Here is a 16,079-nt window from a genome sequence, read left to right on the forward strand (position 1 = left end):
TTATATTCAATTTATTTTAATTTCAAAGTCACTCATTTTTAAATCAATTACATTTTATTTAACTATAAATTTTATTAAATATATACAAATTAAAAAGATAAACAAAAAATTTAATTAATCACTATCTAATTTTTTTAATGATTATATGATATCTATTAATATTATTTTTTTAATATATTATTTAATTTTTTGTCTTCATATAAGGTTGATGTTGAAAATTGTTAGATGATATAGTTAAACTAGTCAAATAATTAAATTTTATATAATTATTTAATTATACCGAGTTAACCGATTCGACCAGTGACCCACCGGTTGAACTAGTCACCCAGTGACCCAGTAACCTCATCGGTTCGATCACCGGTTCGGTTTTGACAACTATGCTTGGAATAAGCCAATATGTGATGAAAATAGCAAGATAACCATCAAGTGCCATCTATGTGTATTTTATTTTTGAGTAAAATATAATTTTTTAATATTTATAATCAAGGGCAGAGCCACATAGAAGGTAGGGGGTGGGGGCAATGGCCTCCCCTAACCCTCAATTTTTTTCTATAAATTATACATAAAATTTAATTTAGCCCCCCTAAATATTTTATTTTATTTTATTTTAAATATAAAATTAATTTTTTGCCCCTCCCTCACATTGAGGTTAGCTCCGCCCCTGTTTATAATGTTTTTTAAAATTGTTCATAACCTTTAATTTCATTTAATTTTATTCTAATATTTTTTATTTATATTAAAACTACTTGGTTACATGGTTACATGGATGTGTAGCATCCCCGTTTTTATAAAACATTAAATATAATAACTTTTGTAAAAAAATCAATCATTTTTTTTGTAAGAAGAATCAATTAATATGGAATTTGGATCTTCTAAATTTTAAATTTTTACTTTAGAGGATAAAGTGAGATCTTTCACTATTGAATGCTTTTTTTTTCATATGTTCTCTTGGTTCCACCTATGAAATAAATGGCAATAGATCATACTTTACCCTCTAAATTGAAATTCAAAATTTAGAGGATCCAAATCCATTAATATGTAGATTATCAACATTCCAAAAGGATCAAATTTGGTATGTAAATTTTGTCTAAATTATATAAGCACAAATATCTAGCCTAAAATTTTTAGAATTGCTGTTATTATTTTTTTTGTGGTTGTTCATGATATCTCTCAATCGACAGATTAAAGACTAATTCGACGCGGATCTGAGTTTTATGTAAGAAGTTGCCGCTGGTCAATAGGTTATTACATGCATAAGACAAGATTTAAACTCTCGATATTTGATTTAGGGGACGAGTGAGCTGATTACTTGGTTAACCCAAGTTGGTTAGAATAGCTGTTAATGACTAGACCAAAAATTCAAGAAAGTGAAAGGATGGGCCAAAGAACAAAGTTATGGAAACAAAACTTGTCAAGGGAGTCCAAAATCAACAAAGAAGTAAGAAGGAGAAGGTTAAAGAAAAAAAAAGTAGAAATAAGAGAAAAATCGAAGGAACAGTAAGCCCAAAAACACACACGAAGGAACAGTAGTAACAAAAACAAGTATAAAAAAAAAGAAAAGGAGAATAGATAGATGAGGGGATCACTGGTCCCGGATTGGTTGTGCTTGTGCAGTTGGGATAGTCGCCGAGGGACTGAGTCACTGAGGCATAAAGATGAGATATGTAGCGGTTGCAATAAGTATATCAATGTTCTGAAAATCAGACCGGATTGGCCGGTCGAACCGATCTAACTGCGAACCAGCAGCTTTAACGGTCCGGTCAGGCATGCAAAACCGCTGAAACAAAAACCGGTGAAAAATCGCTGAACCGGCCGAGACCGGTCGGTTGGACCGAACCGGGAACCGGCCGGTTTGAAGGAAACGACGTCGTTTGCAAACTTTGGCCTACTGATTACTGAACTGAACCACTTCGCTTCTCACTCCTCTCAGCCTATGTTCTGCTTGCCCGAATCATTCACTCTCCCTTATCCAACCCTAGCTACTCTTTTCGACCCACTGCCGCGTCCGTCCGTCGAGCCACTGCCGCGTCCGTCCGTCGAGCTCGGCCACCGTTCGTCCGTGTAGCCACTGCACCCAAGTCTCCAACTCCCCTGCTCTCTTCTTCCGCGATCTCGCCCCATCCCCTACTCTTTGCATCTTCTTGCCATCGGCTTCATCTTCTTGCCGTCGTCTGGTCGGTGTCGTCCATCAATGAAAGGTCTGTCGGCGTCGTCTTCGAAGGTCAGTGAACGTCTTGCTCGCTTGTTCTTCAGTTGTTCAGTTGTTCTTCGTTTTTTCCTACTTTTTTATGCTCTGTTTTTGTGATTAGCTCTGATTTTGTGTGTTGCGATTTTATTGATTAATGAATGTTTTGTGATTAGCCCAGGTTCTTTACTGATTATTGGTTTTTACTGATGTGATTAAACACCATGGCAGTTAGATTACCTCCAGAAACGGTGCCAAGAATTGTGAATCCGCAATATTATTTTTTATTTAGGATTTAGGATTCAATTAAGAATTGGCTTTGGTATTATTTAAGAGCAGATTGCTGTTTTTGGCACCTGTATCACTAAAAAGTATTTAAAAAACCATAGTGTATGTGAAGCTGAAAGTGAGTGACATATTGTTTTCATGATAATTCAACTTGCTGCATTGCATTACTAAGTTTCTTTGTTCTAATGAATGAGAAAAAAATATAAATTGATATGAATCGAACAGGTTCTCCTCTTGTGAATAGGTTTTGCACTTGACTATGGAATAGGTAACTGTTATTGTTGAAATTATTGCTTAAAATGGATTTGTTACGCTGCTGTTGCTATAAATTAATTTATTTCTAGCTCTTGACCTCTTGTTAGGAAGTTTCAGATGCCACATACTTAATTCTGTGTTGTATGTATTGCAAAGGGTACAATGAAGGTAGGCCGGCTAGTAAAGGAATTAGCAGCCGATGTAAATATTAAACGCAAAGCTAAAGGACTGCTTCCACGTCCAGTGGGTTATGTAACAATTAAGTGTCAATTTTAGTTGTGTCATTCCTTTAATAATTATTTGACAAAAGAATTTCTCTTATTGCTCAAAAGAATTCCTTTCCTTATCTAATATCTATACATAAAAAACATAATTTAAACCGTATGGGTAGTAACTTTGTACTGCTTTCTCTGTTGCAGCATTCTTATAACTCCTAAATGATATAAATATAGTGAAACACATTGAGTGAAAGTTTGGATCAATAAATTGCATAACCAAAATAATCTATCTGATTGCTGTGTATAATCTTTATTCTATTTCTTGTGTTTTTCATTTTACAAAAATAAGTTTATTTTTCTTTTTAAGTTTTACACTAGTTCTCACTCTTTAGTACTTGTTTCAGATGAATATAACTAAGTTGAAGTGAATTATTCATGTCACTGTGTAAAGGTTCGAGCTGGAATAGTTGGATACCCTAATGTTGGAAAGTCATCATTGATAAACCGTTTACTAAAGTGAAGAATGTGCCCTTTAGCCCCAGACTAGGAGTTACCCTAATTGTTCATGAACTTGTATTCTGTTGAATTGAAACTAATGGCTTCTAATGTTGAGTACTTAACAAGTTTTTGCGAATTTTGATGATTGATGACAAATTTTCATGTTGGCATTTAATATTTAGATATTTCTTTTTACTATTTAACTTTTGAGTTTGTATTTTGATAAGATCATGTAGTTTTAGTGGATGACATTTCATGTAGCGTTTTAAATTTGGAAGATATTTTAAGATTTATATTAGATTATAATTATATTTTAGGATGTTTATTTATTATTTATTTATTATTTTATTTTAAAACGGTTTTTCCGGTTGAACCACAGTTGGACCAGTTGAACCAATGAACCAGTAACTAGAGCGGTTCGATGACCGGTTCGGTTCTCAGAACCTTGAAGTATATAGAGTTGGAATTCGCTCTTCTCTAATTCACAACTCTTAGTCGAAAATGGAGTACAGGAAAATCAGGGATGAGGTGCTTTTAATATGTAGCTGAGAAATTTGCTATCACATTTCTTCCATTCACTCAATAACAAACTAGAGTTGATTTGAGTTTTGATGCACCTTTGTGTTGTAGGGTGATGATAGGGAGACCGGCATCGAGGACGTTGAGAGTTTACGTGAAAAATCGGTTTTGCTGTCCGGTGCAGGTGCATAACTATCTTCTCTTCTTCTGTCTTATATTGTATCGGTTGGATAATTAGATGTATTGTATTTGCAACTTCACCATTGGAATAGCGTTAACCTCTTTTCCCCTGTTCACTGTTTTGCAGTCCTAGACAACCGTTTGGCCTCCGTGGGAGAAACCAAAACCGATAGCCACAGGGCGAAAGCAAAGTGGAAACTCAAGTCTGACTCCTGCTCCCACTCTCCGTTATCTTTCTGTTCAGTTCTTGTTCGATTTCTTAATCCTCATCCCATTTCTCTTGATATAGGTCAGTTGTTACACTTGCATTGACTATTCTTACTAGTTCGCAAGCCATTCTAATCGTTTGGTCCAAGAGAGCTGGCAAGTACGAGTATAGTGTAACCACCGCAAACTTTCTAGTGCGTATAGATCTCATATCTATGCAGTATGCACTCATTCCATTGATTCACTTTCTGCTTGATAACCCGAGTTGTGGCATTTGACCAATACATGGCTCCTAATTTATTGGTAATCTTTTGGTTATAGGTGGAGACTTTAAAATGTGCTATATCCCTTGTGGCCCTTGCAAGAATATGGAAAAAGGAAGGTGTCACCGAGGACAATCGGTTAGCATAATCCTTTTCCTTTAAGTTTTTTGATCTGATTGTGAATTTAGTGCAAGATTTTGGGTTATGTTTTACATTCTGTTGATGAAAAGGGAAAAAAGTTTGGATAACTAGTTAAAGAGGTGGAATAAGGTTTTTCTTACATTGAAAATTTGAGTGACAACTTGCATTTTGGCCATTTACAAGCAAGCACAAAAGCACAAGGTAACCAAAGTACATGTTTCTACGAACTCATAATGTTACTTTGGAAGCTGAAGCATTATACTGAGATTTTGGGTTGTATTCCTCAGGGCGAATCTTTACTACATTTCGATATTCAAGGATGGAAACAGGTCAGGCGACCTATTAAGGGCCTGTGGCTTGCTAAAATATAGAAGCAGGCTCAGGCTTTTTGAAAAGCCTGTTTATCTTAGCAACCTAGGCCTAGGTTTGCGGAAAAGCGAGTAGGCTTGCTGGCTGTCCTGGGCTTGTTTAGATTTAGAAATGTATATAAATGTAATGTAATTTAATCTACTAAACGCTTGTTAGACTTATCTAGCCTATTTTAGGCATTATGCATACATTTAGCCCATTTGAGCTTTAGTCTTGCATTGTGTGCAGTAAAAAAAATCCTCGCCACGAAGCCTTTACCCTCCTTAATGGGACTTCAAGTAAATTTGGGCAAGATTAATTCTTAGTAGTAGAACTTGGATGCCAATGATTCAATTGAGAGAAAAATAATAAATATACTTTTTTATTGTTAGTCAATATGTTTTTCTAAATGGCAGGCCAAGCTTAAGAACAAATCAGGCTTAGATTAATAAGCTTCAATATAGGCCTGGCCCGTTTCTACCATTACAAAGCAAAGCATTAACTCTTTTGCATGGTATGTTTGGAGAAAGAGAGAATAAAGAAAAGAAAAAGAAGGGGGGGAGAGGGGAGATTCTGAGCAGTAATGTTTTCAGTAGGCCAGTGGTTTCACTTGATAAGTCCTGTTGGTGATTTCATCCTTTTATCTAAGCATTATGACTTCTGTATGTGTATGTGTTTCCTTTTCTGATGAGAGATTTTTCATGTTGTCTGTTGTTGGAGAATGAATTTGAATAAGTCGTTGTATATTGTTTCTTGCATCTAGGTTGAGCACCACATTAGATGAAGTTATAGTGTATCCCATTCCAGCAGCACTTTACCTTGTCAAAAATTTGCTTCAGGTTGGTGATGCATGTCTATGTTTGTTATGGTCACAATTGATTATTATGTAACTTTGATTTTGCAACAGATACCATCCAAAATCTGATTGTATTTACTCTTCAATTTTATGGCAGTATTACATTTTTGCATATGTAGATGCTCCTGGCTATCAGATATTAAAAAACTTGAATATTATCAGTACAGGTGTTCTCTACCGAATTATACTCAAGAAGAGGTAGCTTTTGTTCTTTATTTTCAATATAAAAAAAATTGTTGTCAATTCTCATTTCATTATCATAATCTTTTGTTAAGGATTGAGGCAGTGTTTTGTTTCCACAAGTTTAGTTTATTACTTAATACTAATGGCTTAGTAAAATAATATTTAATTTTATTGATCGTATTGCCCTGGGGCTGCCTATTGTTGTGTTTTTATTTGCATTTCAGGTTAAGTGAGATTCAATGGGCTGCTTTTATTCTACTGACTGCTGGTTGCACTACAGCCCAGTTGAATTCAAAGTAAGACTAATCCAAGTCTGACATGTGGCCATCACTTTCATACTAATATATTATAATGTTCTTGTGGTACTGCTGTAAAAATGGCCCCCTATCTACAAGCTGTAATGTAACAAACAAATGTATCTGATTGAAGTGCTAGTGAGGAAGTTGGTTAAGATTGAGAGAAGAATAAAGGGATGAGAGATAAGAGTTAGGTGTGGAATCATTTGGTAATTGTAGAGATTAGAAGAGCTCCAACTCTTCCTAGTTCCTATCAGTTTTGTATACCTACTCTTTGCCAAATTCTCAGGTTCCTCAGCACATTCTCTGGAATCCTCACAAGACTATTCTATTGATCTAGGTGTAATGTGTCTCTCTACAAAAGAGAGCAATAGCCTTTTTAGATTTATTTTCCATTGTGTAAGTTGCTTGATTACTTTTGAAATTGTCTTTTTGGCAATTTGAATAGCATTGCTTTATCCATATTTTTTGGATTACTTTCCGACAATTAGTTTCAGAGACTTTGAAGCAGCAAAACGAGGAATATTTGGCCTTGGCGCATATCTGATACTTTCGGTGTTTATGGTTGGAACATAGTGAGAGTATAAAATGAGAAGAATTTTTTTGTGTTGGGGTTTTTTTTTTTTGGGGGGGGGGGGTGACGATTTCTTAACATAATTTTTCTGAGGAGGGATTGAACAGCTCTTCTAGCCATTAGAATGTTGTTTCTTTTGTTATTTTAAATTATGGAAGTCATATTATTAATTGATAATTATCTTTTAAATTTGTCTGAAAGATTGCCTTTTATTTTCAGTTCTGATCGTGTTCTTCAAACTCCCTTTCAAGGTTGGGTGATGGCAATTGTGAGTATTAGCATTTGCAGTGGCCTCTGTAACAACCCGAAATTGTGAACTCTTCTAGGGATGAATCTCTAGCAAAATTTTTGGTTGTTACAGTCTAATGTTAGAAACATAATAAAGCATGCATTTATGTCTTAGAATAATAATCATGAGTTATTTTTTTCATAAAGGTAATGGCACTCTTGAGTGGTTTTGCAGGAGTATATACCGAGGTAATTTTAATTACGAGCTAAATTACAGTGCTGTTGGTGTTGAATTTATTATTAATGCATGAGCTAAATTTTATTATTCAATCCAAAATTCAGTCGGCAGAGAATAAGTTTTTTGAGCTCTATAACTTCCCATTTTGTGATACATTTAACAATATTGGCAGGCTATTATTAAGAAGCGCCCTTCACGAAACATAAACGTTCAGAACTTCTGGCTTTATATCTTTGGCATGGGCTTCAATGCTATTGCAATACTGGTTCAAGATTTTGATGCTGTGATGAAGAAGTAAGTTTACTGTTCTTTCAGACTTTGGTTTTGTAGTTTATGTTGATTTTTCTACTTTTTCACCATATTGATTCTCTTTAAGGAATTCATGTTGAGGAGAATCTTTTCTCGTGAAAAGGGACAAGACATGCTCATAATATATATTGTGATCATAAAGTCATCAAGCATTATAACAGGAGAGTTATTGTAGTATTATGAGGCTTAGAATGAGCTCATCAATAATGCGTGTATTTCCCATATTCAGGGGATTCCTCCATGGATATTCGCCCATTACTGTTCTCATGATTTTCAATCATGCACTCAGGTAAAAATTGTTAATTGATGTTCTCTTGTAAAATTTCTTCAACTTGGGGAGTTTTACCTGGATTACCACCGACAGTTATGTATCTTGTCATTTGGAGTCATATCCATTATATGTCTCTTCAATTTTCAACTGTTGCCCCTTTTTAGGCTATTTTTTCGTTTTTCATGTTAAATTTGTCTCTTCACGTCTGTGTCTTGTGAAGCAAATGGAAGCAAAAGTTATCATTATTTAATGAGCAAACTACTATTTTTACTTATGAAAGTTCAAGACACTCACAAATGACAAATCTATCATGGATGAACAAAGCTAGCCTTGTAACCACAAAAGACGAGTTAATGACCATTTTTACCTTAAAAATTCAGAATGTTGAAAAACTTACCCTTGAATGAAATTAACGGTTAGGTACATGTGGGTAGTTTTGTCACATGGAGATCTTCTTTTGCGGGTTTAGCTTTGTTCTTTCATGGCTAGATTTGTCAGTTTTCCTAAATTTTCATTGCGCGTAAGTGTCACATTTATATTGTTTGTGCATCCAGTGGAATTGCTGTATCGATGGTGATGAAGTATGCTGACAATATTGTGAAGGTACGATGATGGTATAAGACTGCGTATTCTTATTCTATGATTATATTATCCACTAAATATTTAGAAGCAACAGTAGAACTTAACAGTTCCATGAGTTTAATTGTGAATCACTTTTAGGAGAATGCCAGGGATCCTGCAATATTATATAACTTTTATTATCATATATTAGTCTATCTTCTTTTTTTTTTCCTTCCAACACCACTTTATCATTATTAGCTTAGCACCACAACCTCGGTACCTCACCCTTCATCGGTGGCTACTCTTTGGCAGGTGCCAGAGGCCAAATATCTGGCGGTCACTCACCAAAAGTTAAAAAAATTTAAAATATAAAAATAATAAAATTAGGTTAAACATTCAAAATTAAACTTCCAAACCTAACACATTCAAAAATATCCAAATCATTTAAATGAACATTCAAGACTTAACGTCAGAAGAACACATAAGATTTCACTAAAGTGACATTTGAAAGTGGAATATCCAAAACTAAAAACACAAAATTCCATATAATCAAATATCCAAAACTCCATTTAATCAACCATCCAAAATTGCATGTAATTGAACATCCAAACTATATTTTAATTGAGATCCAAAATCCTACTAAAAAGAATATCCGAAAGATACTTACATTGAAACATCCCAAAACTAAAAATTTGTCGGATTATTTATTAAATATCTAAAATTTAAAAACCCTAAACCTAATGCATCAAAAAATCTCCAAATCATCCAAATAAACATTTAAAACCTTACTGAAAAAGAACATTCGAAAGCGAAATACCTATGTTGGATCCCCAAAAGCAAAAATTCATCAGATTCATTTATATTAGGTTAAACACCCAATTTTTTTGTCTTAAAAAAATATTTATGTTAGGGTTAAACATCTAAAATTAAAAAAATCTAAACCTAAAGCATCCAAAAACCTATTAAAAAAGAACATTCGAAAGTGGGCTATCTATTTTGAAACATCCACAAATACAAATTCAAATAACAGCTATGACAACAACAAATTGAAGCAAAACAATAAATAAAGAAGCAATTTTGCGCTTTATTGCACTTGCAAATCCACATAACAAACTGATTGGCAAAGCAGAACAAATTGGCACACACGGATAACCTAATGAGAGAGGAGGTAGTTACAGCGGCAACAAGAAGTCGGAGTGGTGGAGGCAATGGCGGTGACAAGAGTAAACAGAATCAAAGAGGTGGAGGCAATGATGAGAGCGAATAGATTTGGAAGCCAATGACAGCTTTAGATCTGGACGGCCACAACAATGACAACTCTAGATCTCTTCAGCAAGCTCGATGATGTAGCATATCTGGCCATCTTTGCAGAGATTGTCGACGAGGGCGGACATGCCGCAGGAGACGGCCATGGAGATGTTGGCAAGGGCACCGCCGGCAGCATTGAGATGGTAGGTTCGAAGTCAATGAGCATCTTGCTAAAGCTAATGATGAGGCCAGGGCAGAGAGGGGGAGGACGGTGGTGAAATCCATGGATGCAATGTGTAGCAAGTTGTAAAATGAAGAGAGAAAAAGTTTTGTTCTCCAGAGACAGAGAATGAAGAATGGGGTTGGTGGCATGAGGGGGTTGAGAGGAAGTGAAAGAAGAATAGGAAGATGAAGATGAAGATGAAGAGGAAGAAGAGGCAAGGACAGAGAGTAGAGACTGAGGGGTGATGATGAGGGAGAGAAAACTAGTTTCAAAAGAAAAGGGAACAATTGGTTAAAATTGGCTATTAAAAAATTGGTTCTTAATATTTTTTCTACTTAAAACCCCAAACCACACTGCTACTTCTACTACAACCCAAAACTGAACTACATGATTTCTTATGTATTGAATGTTCAAATTTGTCTAATAATAAACTATACATGATGAGGTATGCCACATCAAGTTTCAGCCTGTCGTGTCAGCTTTTAATCGTGACAAATTAACGGCATGGACCAAAAACCAATAATTTAAAATTCTTTTGGACAAAACAAAACCAATTCTATACCTATTGTCTAGAGCTGGGTCATGATGTGTGTTTTATATCACATGTAATAATCTATATGGGGGCTTACAGTTGTTTTGTTTGATTTATTTGGACATTATAATGCCTTTACAAGTGCCAATTTGCCAAATGATAGATATAGCCTATGAAGTGGAGTTCAATTGTATGATTAAGTTTCCAATTTTTGCATAGGTGTACTCTACTTCGGTGGCAATGCTTCTTACGGCAGTAGTTTCTGTCTACCTTTTCGGATTTCATCTCTCCCTTGCATTTTTCCTTGGTACAACGTAAGTTGCTGCTATATCCTCAATTTTTCTAACATGACGTGGTTATGCTTTGATATGTGAGCACACCAGGTTTTTTATTTTTTTCCCCATCATATCAACAATTGAAATTAAATTGTTAAAATCTTAAGTGCTTTAATGGCTTTGGCTCCTAATGTAACTTTAGTATGCACAAAATTTTATTAGCTCTTTTTATTTTTTTGTGCTTTGCTTTTTTGTTTTTGATGTTGGGCGTAACCATTTTCTTTGTCTCATCGCTTGAACTTAAACTTCTTGTTATGTTTGCAGTGTTGTCTCTGTTGCGATTTATCTGCATTCTGCCGGGAAGATGCAAAGATAGCTGTAACTACCACCTGGTTCTTTTGACCCCATTTCATATTCATACATTTTCAAATTGTTAATTAAATATCATAGTATATTTTGACGAGTTTAATTTTCATGTATGGACATTGTAAAACGTTTTACATAGTCATGCAATTACAATCATTATCATTCACGTGGTAAATGTAAAAGAGTTATTTTTGCTAATGTGACATTTATATGATTGGATGCGCGTGTAAAACGATTTTACACTGATAGTGTATTAAAATTAAATTCATATTTTCACATATATGTCTAGTAAATATATTTCACTCGGGTTATATTTGGCACACTGCTTAAATTAGAGGAAGGGAAAAAAAAAATTAAGTCAGCCGTATATCACTTGGGAAAAGTTTTCTAATTTAAAGGTAATTTGTTCAATGTCCTTATCAAGAGGTGGGAAGGAGAAATATGCCATATGAGCTAAGGTTTATTGGCGGTTATTACTTTACTTAACCCTCACATTTAGCAAAGTAACGGGAGAACATTTAACTTCTCGGAGAACATTTTAACTTCTCCCCAAGTTGGGTCGGATATTGATTTTAAGGATCCGTGTTGTAGGTTGTATATCAAATACAAGGTGGGTTGGCTTATGTTGCGTAGGTCCAGGAATGAACAATTTTTTTATTTGAAAAAATAAAATGTATGATATAATTAAAAATGTTACCAAATAAAAATGATTTTAATATTAATTATACTTTCTAGGAAGTGTTATCAGTGGTCAGAGCAGAATTCATCTTTTGTTTGAATTTTTTTTTTGTCATTGTTTACGCCAGAGTTGGATCAGGAGCCTGGATTAGTTGCGTGCCCATTTAAGTTGGATTGCATTGATATTTCAATTCTCTACCCTCAATTGTGCATTACAGGCTATTAAGAAATCGTGCTGTTTTTATTTTACAGGCTATTAAGAAATCATGCTGTTTTTATTTTGGAATAAAAAAATATTGATTTAAAATGTTGACAAAGTTATATATGAATTAACAAAATTAGTTTGATTCTATAAAAAAAAAGTAATTTATCCAGTTAAATCAAACACAAATCAATATTACTCAAATACAATAAATGAAGAGTGATCAAGTTTTGAAATTGTTTTGATAATAATGGAATTTCAGAAATACATCCAAATGATTACAGAAATATACCTAAACTATTACAGAAATATACCCAAACGGTTACAGAAAGAATTACAGAAATACACCCAAATGGTTACAGAAATAAACACAAAGAATTACAGAAATACACCCAAAACATGGGGGAGACAGTATATTTTTTCTTGAAATCTTTTAATGTTTTGCTGATTAAGGATGAGGCATATGGCAGAGACAATCTAGAAAAAAAAACCTAGAAGAACAGTAAATCAATATCTTGAATAATGTTTCTTCTTTTTTTCTGGTAATTTTTTATGGAGATTTGTATATTTTCTTCTTGATTTCTTCTACTCTTCGCGAGGAGTTGGAACGTGTCTTCAGAATCGTAGTTTGTTTCAAATGTCGCTTGAATTTTGACGGTTTGCGTTTTGATTGAGGAAGAAGAAGAAGAGTGCGGCATAATAAACGCGTGCGTTAGACGCTCGATTTTAAAGGAGTGGTGCGCGTATTTTATTCTTGGGTCAACTTGTATAGCTTGTAAGGTAAAAAGATTTGTATGTATAAGAGGCTTCATGTTCAATATATCTTTTTTATTTTTTATTAAAAAAAAAAGAGAAAAAACACAGCTAAGCAGAAACTATAAACACCATCTCCATTATGTAGCGTCAACTTGTTGAGTGTTTGACTGTTTTTATTCACAGCCAGCTTGATCGTGCGTGTCGCTCACATTGTATTATTATTTGACAGCCTTTAATTTAAGAAAAACCCACTTAATTCGGTTAACGAATAAAATTATTTATTGAAATCAAGAATATATATATTGTTTAGTTAGTATGATAATAATAAAAATAAGAAAAGAACTATTAATTAGAATGAAAGTTTCTGGTTATCGCTCAAGTTCCCATGATAAAAAGATGAAACATAATTCCTCTTTTTTTAACACCGAAAATCGGAAGTATGAAAAGAAAAAGAATAAAGTATTATTTTTAAAGTTTATAAAAAATTTTAAAAATATTTTTAAATTTTATTTTGTTTTAGTTTTATCTTAAAAATTTTTAATCTGCATCAAATATACTCCTAACAGCTAACTTTTTGAAAAGTATAAAACCAATCCAATAACAATATATGATAACTATGTTTGATTTATTTATGTTAAAGGTTATTTTTGTAAAATTATTGTTGAATATTATTGTCTTAAATTTTTTTGAAAAATTAGCTGTCAACGATATATTTGATACAAATCGAAAATTTTTAGAATAAAATTAAAACAAAATAAAACTTAGATATTTTTAAAAATTTTGATAAATGTCAAGTATAAAAAATATACTTTATCCAAATAAAAATAATTGATAAGGTGTGATACGTACTTCAAATGTTCGACATATGAAAGAGTTCGAGTATTATTTAGAAGATATTAATTTACATTTTTAGAATATTTTAATTTAATTTGATGTAGTTTGATTTTATTTATTTAATTACTAGATTGAACCTTATGTTTATGGGCTTAGGATTTTCTATATTTTAACCTAATAAGATGTTATAAATACCTCATAAATTAGGATAGTTGTAACACAGAATGATTTAGAGGTTTAAAAACCTTTTTTTTGTGATGAAACCATAATGTAGACAATTGAGGTTGAGGAGTCCCGCTTTTGCTGCATCGGGGAATTGAGTATAAGATTGAGTATAACGCATGTCTCAAGTTGGTCCTTTCATCCATTTTCATCACCAGAAAGCTTACCTGGCACATTTTGTTGACACCTGGCAAAAATGAAACGACGTCGTTTTTAGATTCGTGCGTAAATTTAACCAAAATGACGTCGTGTGATACTAGAAGGGTTAAAGTAAACCCAAAGTCACTATTTCCTCGTTATAGTAACCTCAATATACACTTCTTCTTCTTCCTTCTCTTGTCGATGCTGGACTCGGAAAGAATCAATGGTGTCTCAGTAGGCCAACTTGGAAGCTTTCCATGCTTGTCTCGTTTGCTTGTAGTGAAGAGGAAGACCCTGCCAACCAGCAGTTATTCAAGAACAGGTCAATAACAAAATCGTTATTCTCAACTTTCAATGCTCTGTTTTCATAACCGTTGTTGGGTGAAGGTTGTTATTCATTATTTTGAACTCTATTTGATCAGTAAATCGTTCAGGTAGTTGGATTATTTATGATAGTTGATAGTGTTAGGGTTCTTCTATTAGGATTTAAATTTTTTAAATGAATTTTCACTATGATCACGTGTGACTGATGCGTCTGATACAAGAATGTTACCAGTGATGCTATTTTTTTAAAAATTTTTAGTTGGTTATTGGTTAATATTTTTTTAAAGCATTTTATTCGAAGTTAGAATACATAGAGGATTTAACTTAATATTTTCTATTTTTAAATAGAGTTTGACTGATGCATGATTTAAAAAAGGATTAAACTTAGTGTACTTGTTAATCATCCTGTGTTTTTGAATCTTATCTACAGATGGATGATGGTATAATAATTGTGTATCATCATAGAGGTAGTTTTGTGACTAAGCCAAATGGCAGTATAGTTTATGAGACTGATCACACTGATGAGTTGACTGAACTAGATGAAAATGTACTAAATGTATTTTCATTAAAGAATTATTACAATATGTTAGTCTATGATAACATGGTAGAGTGTTTGTGGCTTGTTTCTGGTAGACCTATAAAGAGTGGCCTGAGAGCATTAAACAATGACAAAGAGTTGCTAGAGATGTTCTCAGTATAGTTTACTCAGAGACTATGCAGAGACTCTGCTTAAGAGTAATCCAGGCAAAATTGTGAATATTGGTACATGTCTTGACAGGGAGGATGTTATTTTTCAAAAAATGTATGTGTGCCTAGATGGATGTAAGAAGGGCTTCAAGGCTAGATGCTGTCTAATAATCAAACTGGACAGCGTCTTCCCGAAGACTCGATTTGGGGGGACAAATACTCTCAGCAGTGGCTCAAGACGCCAACAACCATATCTATCCAATTGCGTGGGTAATTGTTGATGTCGAGAATAAAGAGAATTTGAGTTGGTTTTTAGACCTGATACTAGATGATTTGGATGGCTACATGCATAATAGATGGGCGTTGATGTCAGACATACAGAAAATAAGTTGTTCGATTTGCATATTTTAATTTGGTTTTTGTTTATTAGCTAAAGTTTACATGTTCTGTACAATTTAATAGTGTTTTTATTTTTTGTTTTTATAATGACTCAAGTTGTTTGAATTAAGCAAGATAGTTTTATATTTGCTTATGAAAGAAATGAAATTATTTTTGTTGCTGCTACTTGGAATAGTTCATTCATTTGTTGTTGAAGTTACTATGAGATTGATGTAGGCTGACTTGTGCTTCTAGAGATATTAGTTGGAACTTTGTTTGTTTTGTTATGAGCTTTGTTTGAATGAAGTGAAACAAACAATTAATTGACCCATAGCATCTCAGATACTTTTTTGAAATATTTGATGATATTCTAGATTTGAAGCATAATATTTTACAATAGTTACTGTCATTGCTGCTTATTATGATAACAATGATTAATTATTATGAATTATTAAATCAATTAATATCTTTATTTTTCATAAATTATATTGTAATACAGCTTTGTCTATTTTATATTTTGTTCATGCCATTTCAATTTTAAATAGTTTTTATATTATACATTATTGTTTAAGATACATAATTTTCATTTCTAATT

At 33.3% G+C, this 16,079-nt stretch overlaps 1 protein-coding gene across 2 annotated transcripts; it reads left to right on the plus strand.

The window, feature by feature from the left end:
- The first annotated feature begins 1,902 nt into the window (after positions 1–1,902).
- LOC112702491 (CMP-sialic acid transporter 4) lies at positions 1,903–11,540 on the plus strand. 2 transcript variants are annotated; one of them, XM_025753545.3, is made up of 16 exons: positions 1,903–2,221; positions 3,824–3,972; positions 4,075–4,147; positions 4,271–4,346; positions 4,433–4,544; positions 4,672–4,751; positions 5,866–5,941; positions 6,056–6,156; positions 6,366–6,437; positions 7,231–7,279; positions 7,447–7,488; positions 7,650–7,771; positions 8,016–8,075; positions 8,612–8,660; positions 10,841–10,935; positions 11,221–11,540. In XM_025753545.3, exons 2-16 carry the CDS (start codon positions 3,946–3,948, stop codon positions 11,270–11,272), a joined length of 1,086 nt encoding a protein of 361 aa, XP_025609330.1. In that variant the 5' UTR covers positions 1,903–2,221; positions 3,824–3,945; the 3' UTR covers positions 11,273–11,540. The 2 variants fall into 2 exon arrangements, with proteins under 2 accessions (XP_025609330.1, XP_072055238.1); XM_072199137.1 differs by having other exon boundaries at positions 1,920–2,221; positions 4,433–4,523.
- Positions 11,541–16,079: the final 4,539 nt, after the last annotated feature.

The sequence above is a fragment of the Arachis hypogaea genome, chromosome 7 (assembly GCF_003086295.3).
Source record: "Arachis hypogaea cultivar Tifrunner chromosome 7, arahy.Tifrunner.gnm2.J5K5, whole genome shotgun sequence".
Lineage (NCBI taxonomy): Eukaryota > Viridiplantae > Streptophyta > Magnoliopsida > Fabales > Fabaceae > Arachis > Arachis hypogaea.

Excerpts from the sequence above, each read along its gene's own strand:
- LOC112702491 (XM_025753545.3), top strand. The coding sequence starts at position 3,946 with ATGGAGTACAGGAAAATCAGGGATGAG. Across the intron at positions 6,438-7,230 it reads ACAGCCCAGTTGAATTCAAA|TTCTGATCGTGTTCTTCAAA; the intron begins GTAAGACTAATC and ends TTTTATTTTCAG. Across the intron at positions 7,489-7,649 it reads TTGCAGGAGTATATACCGAG|GCTATTATTAAGAAGCGCCC; the intron begins GTAATTTTAATT and ends CAATATTGGCAG.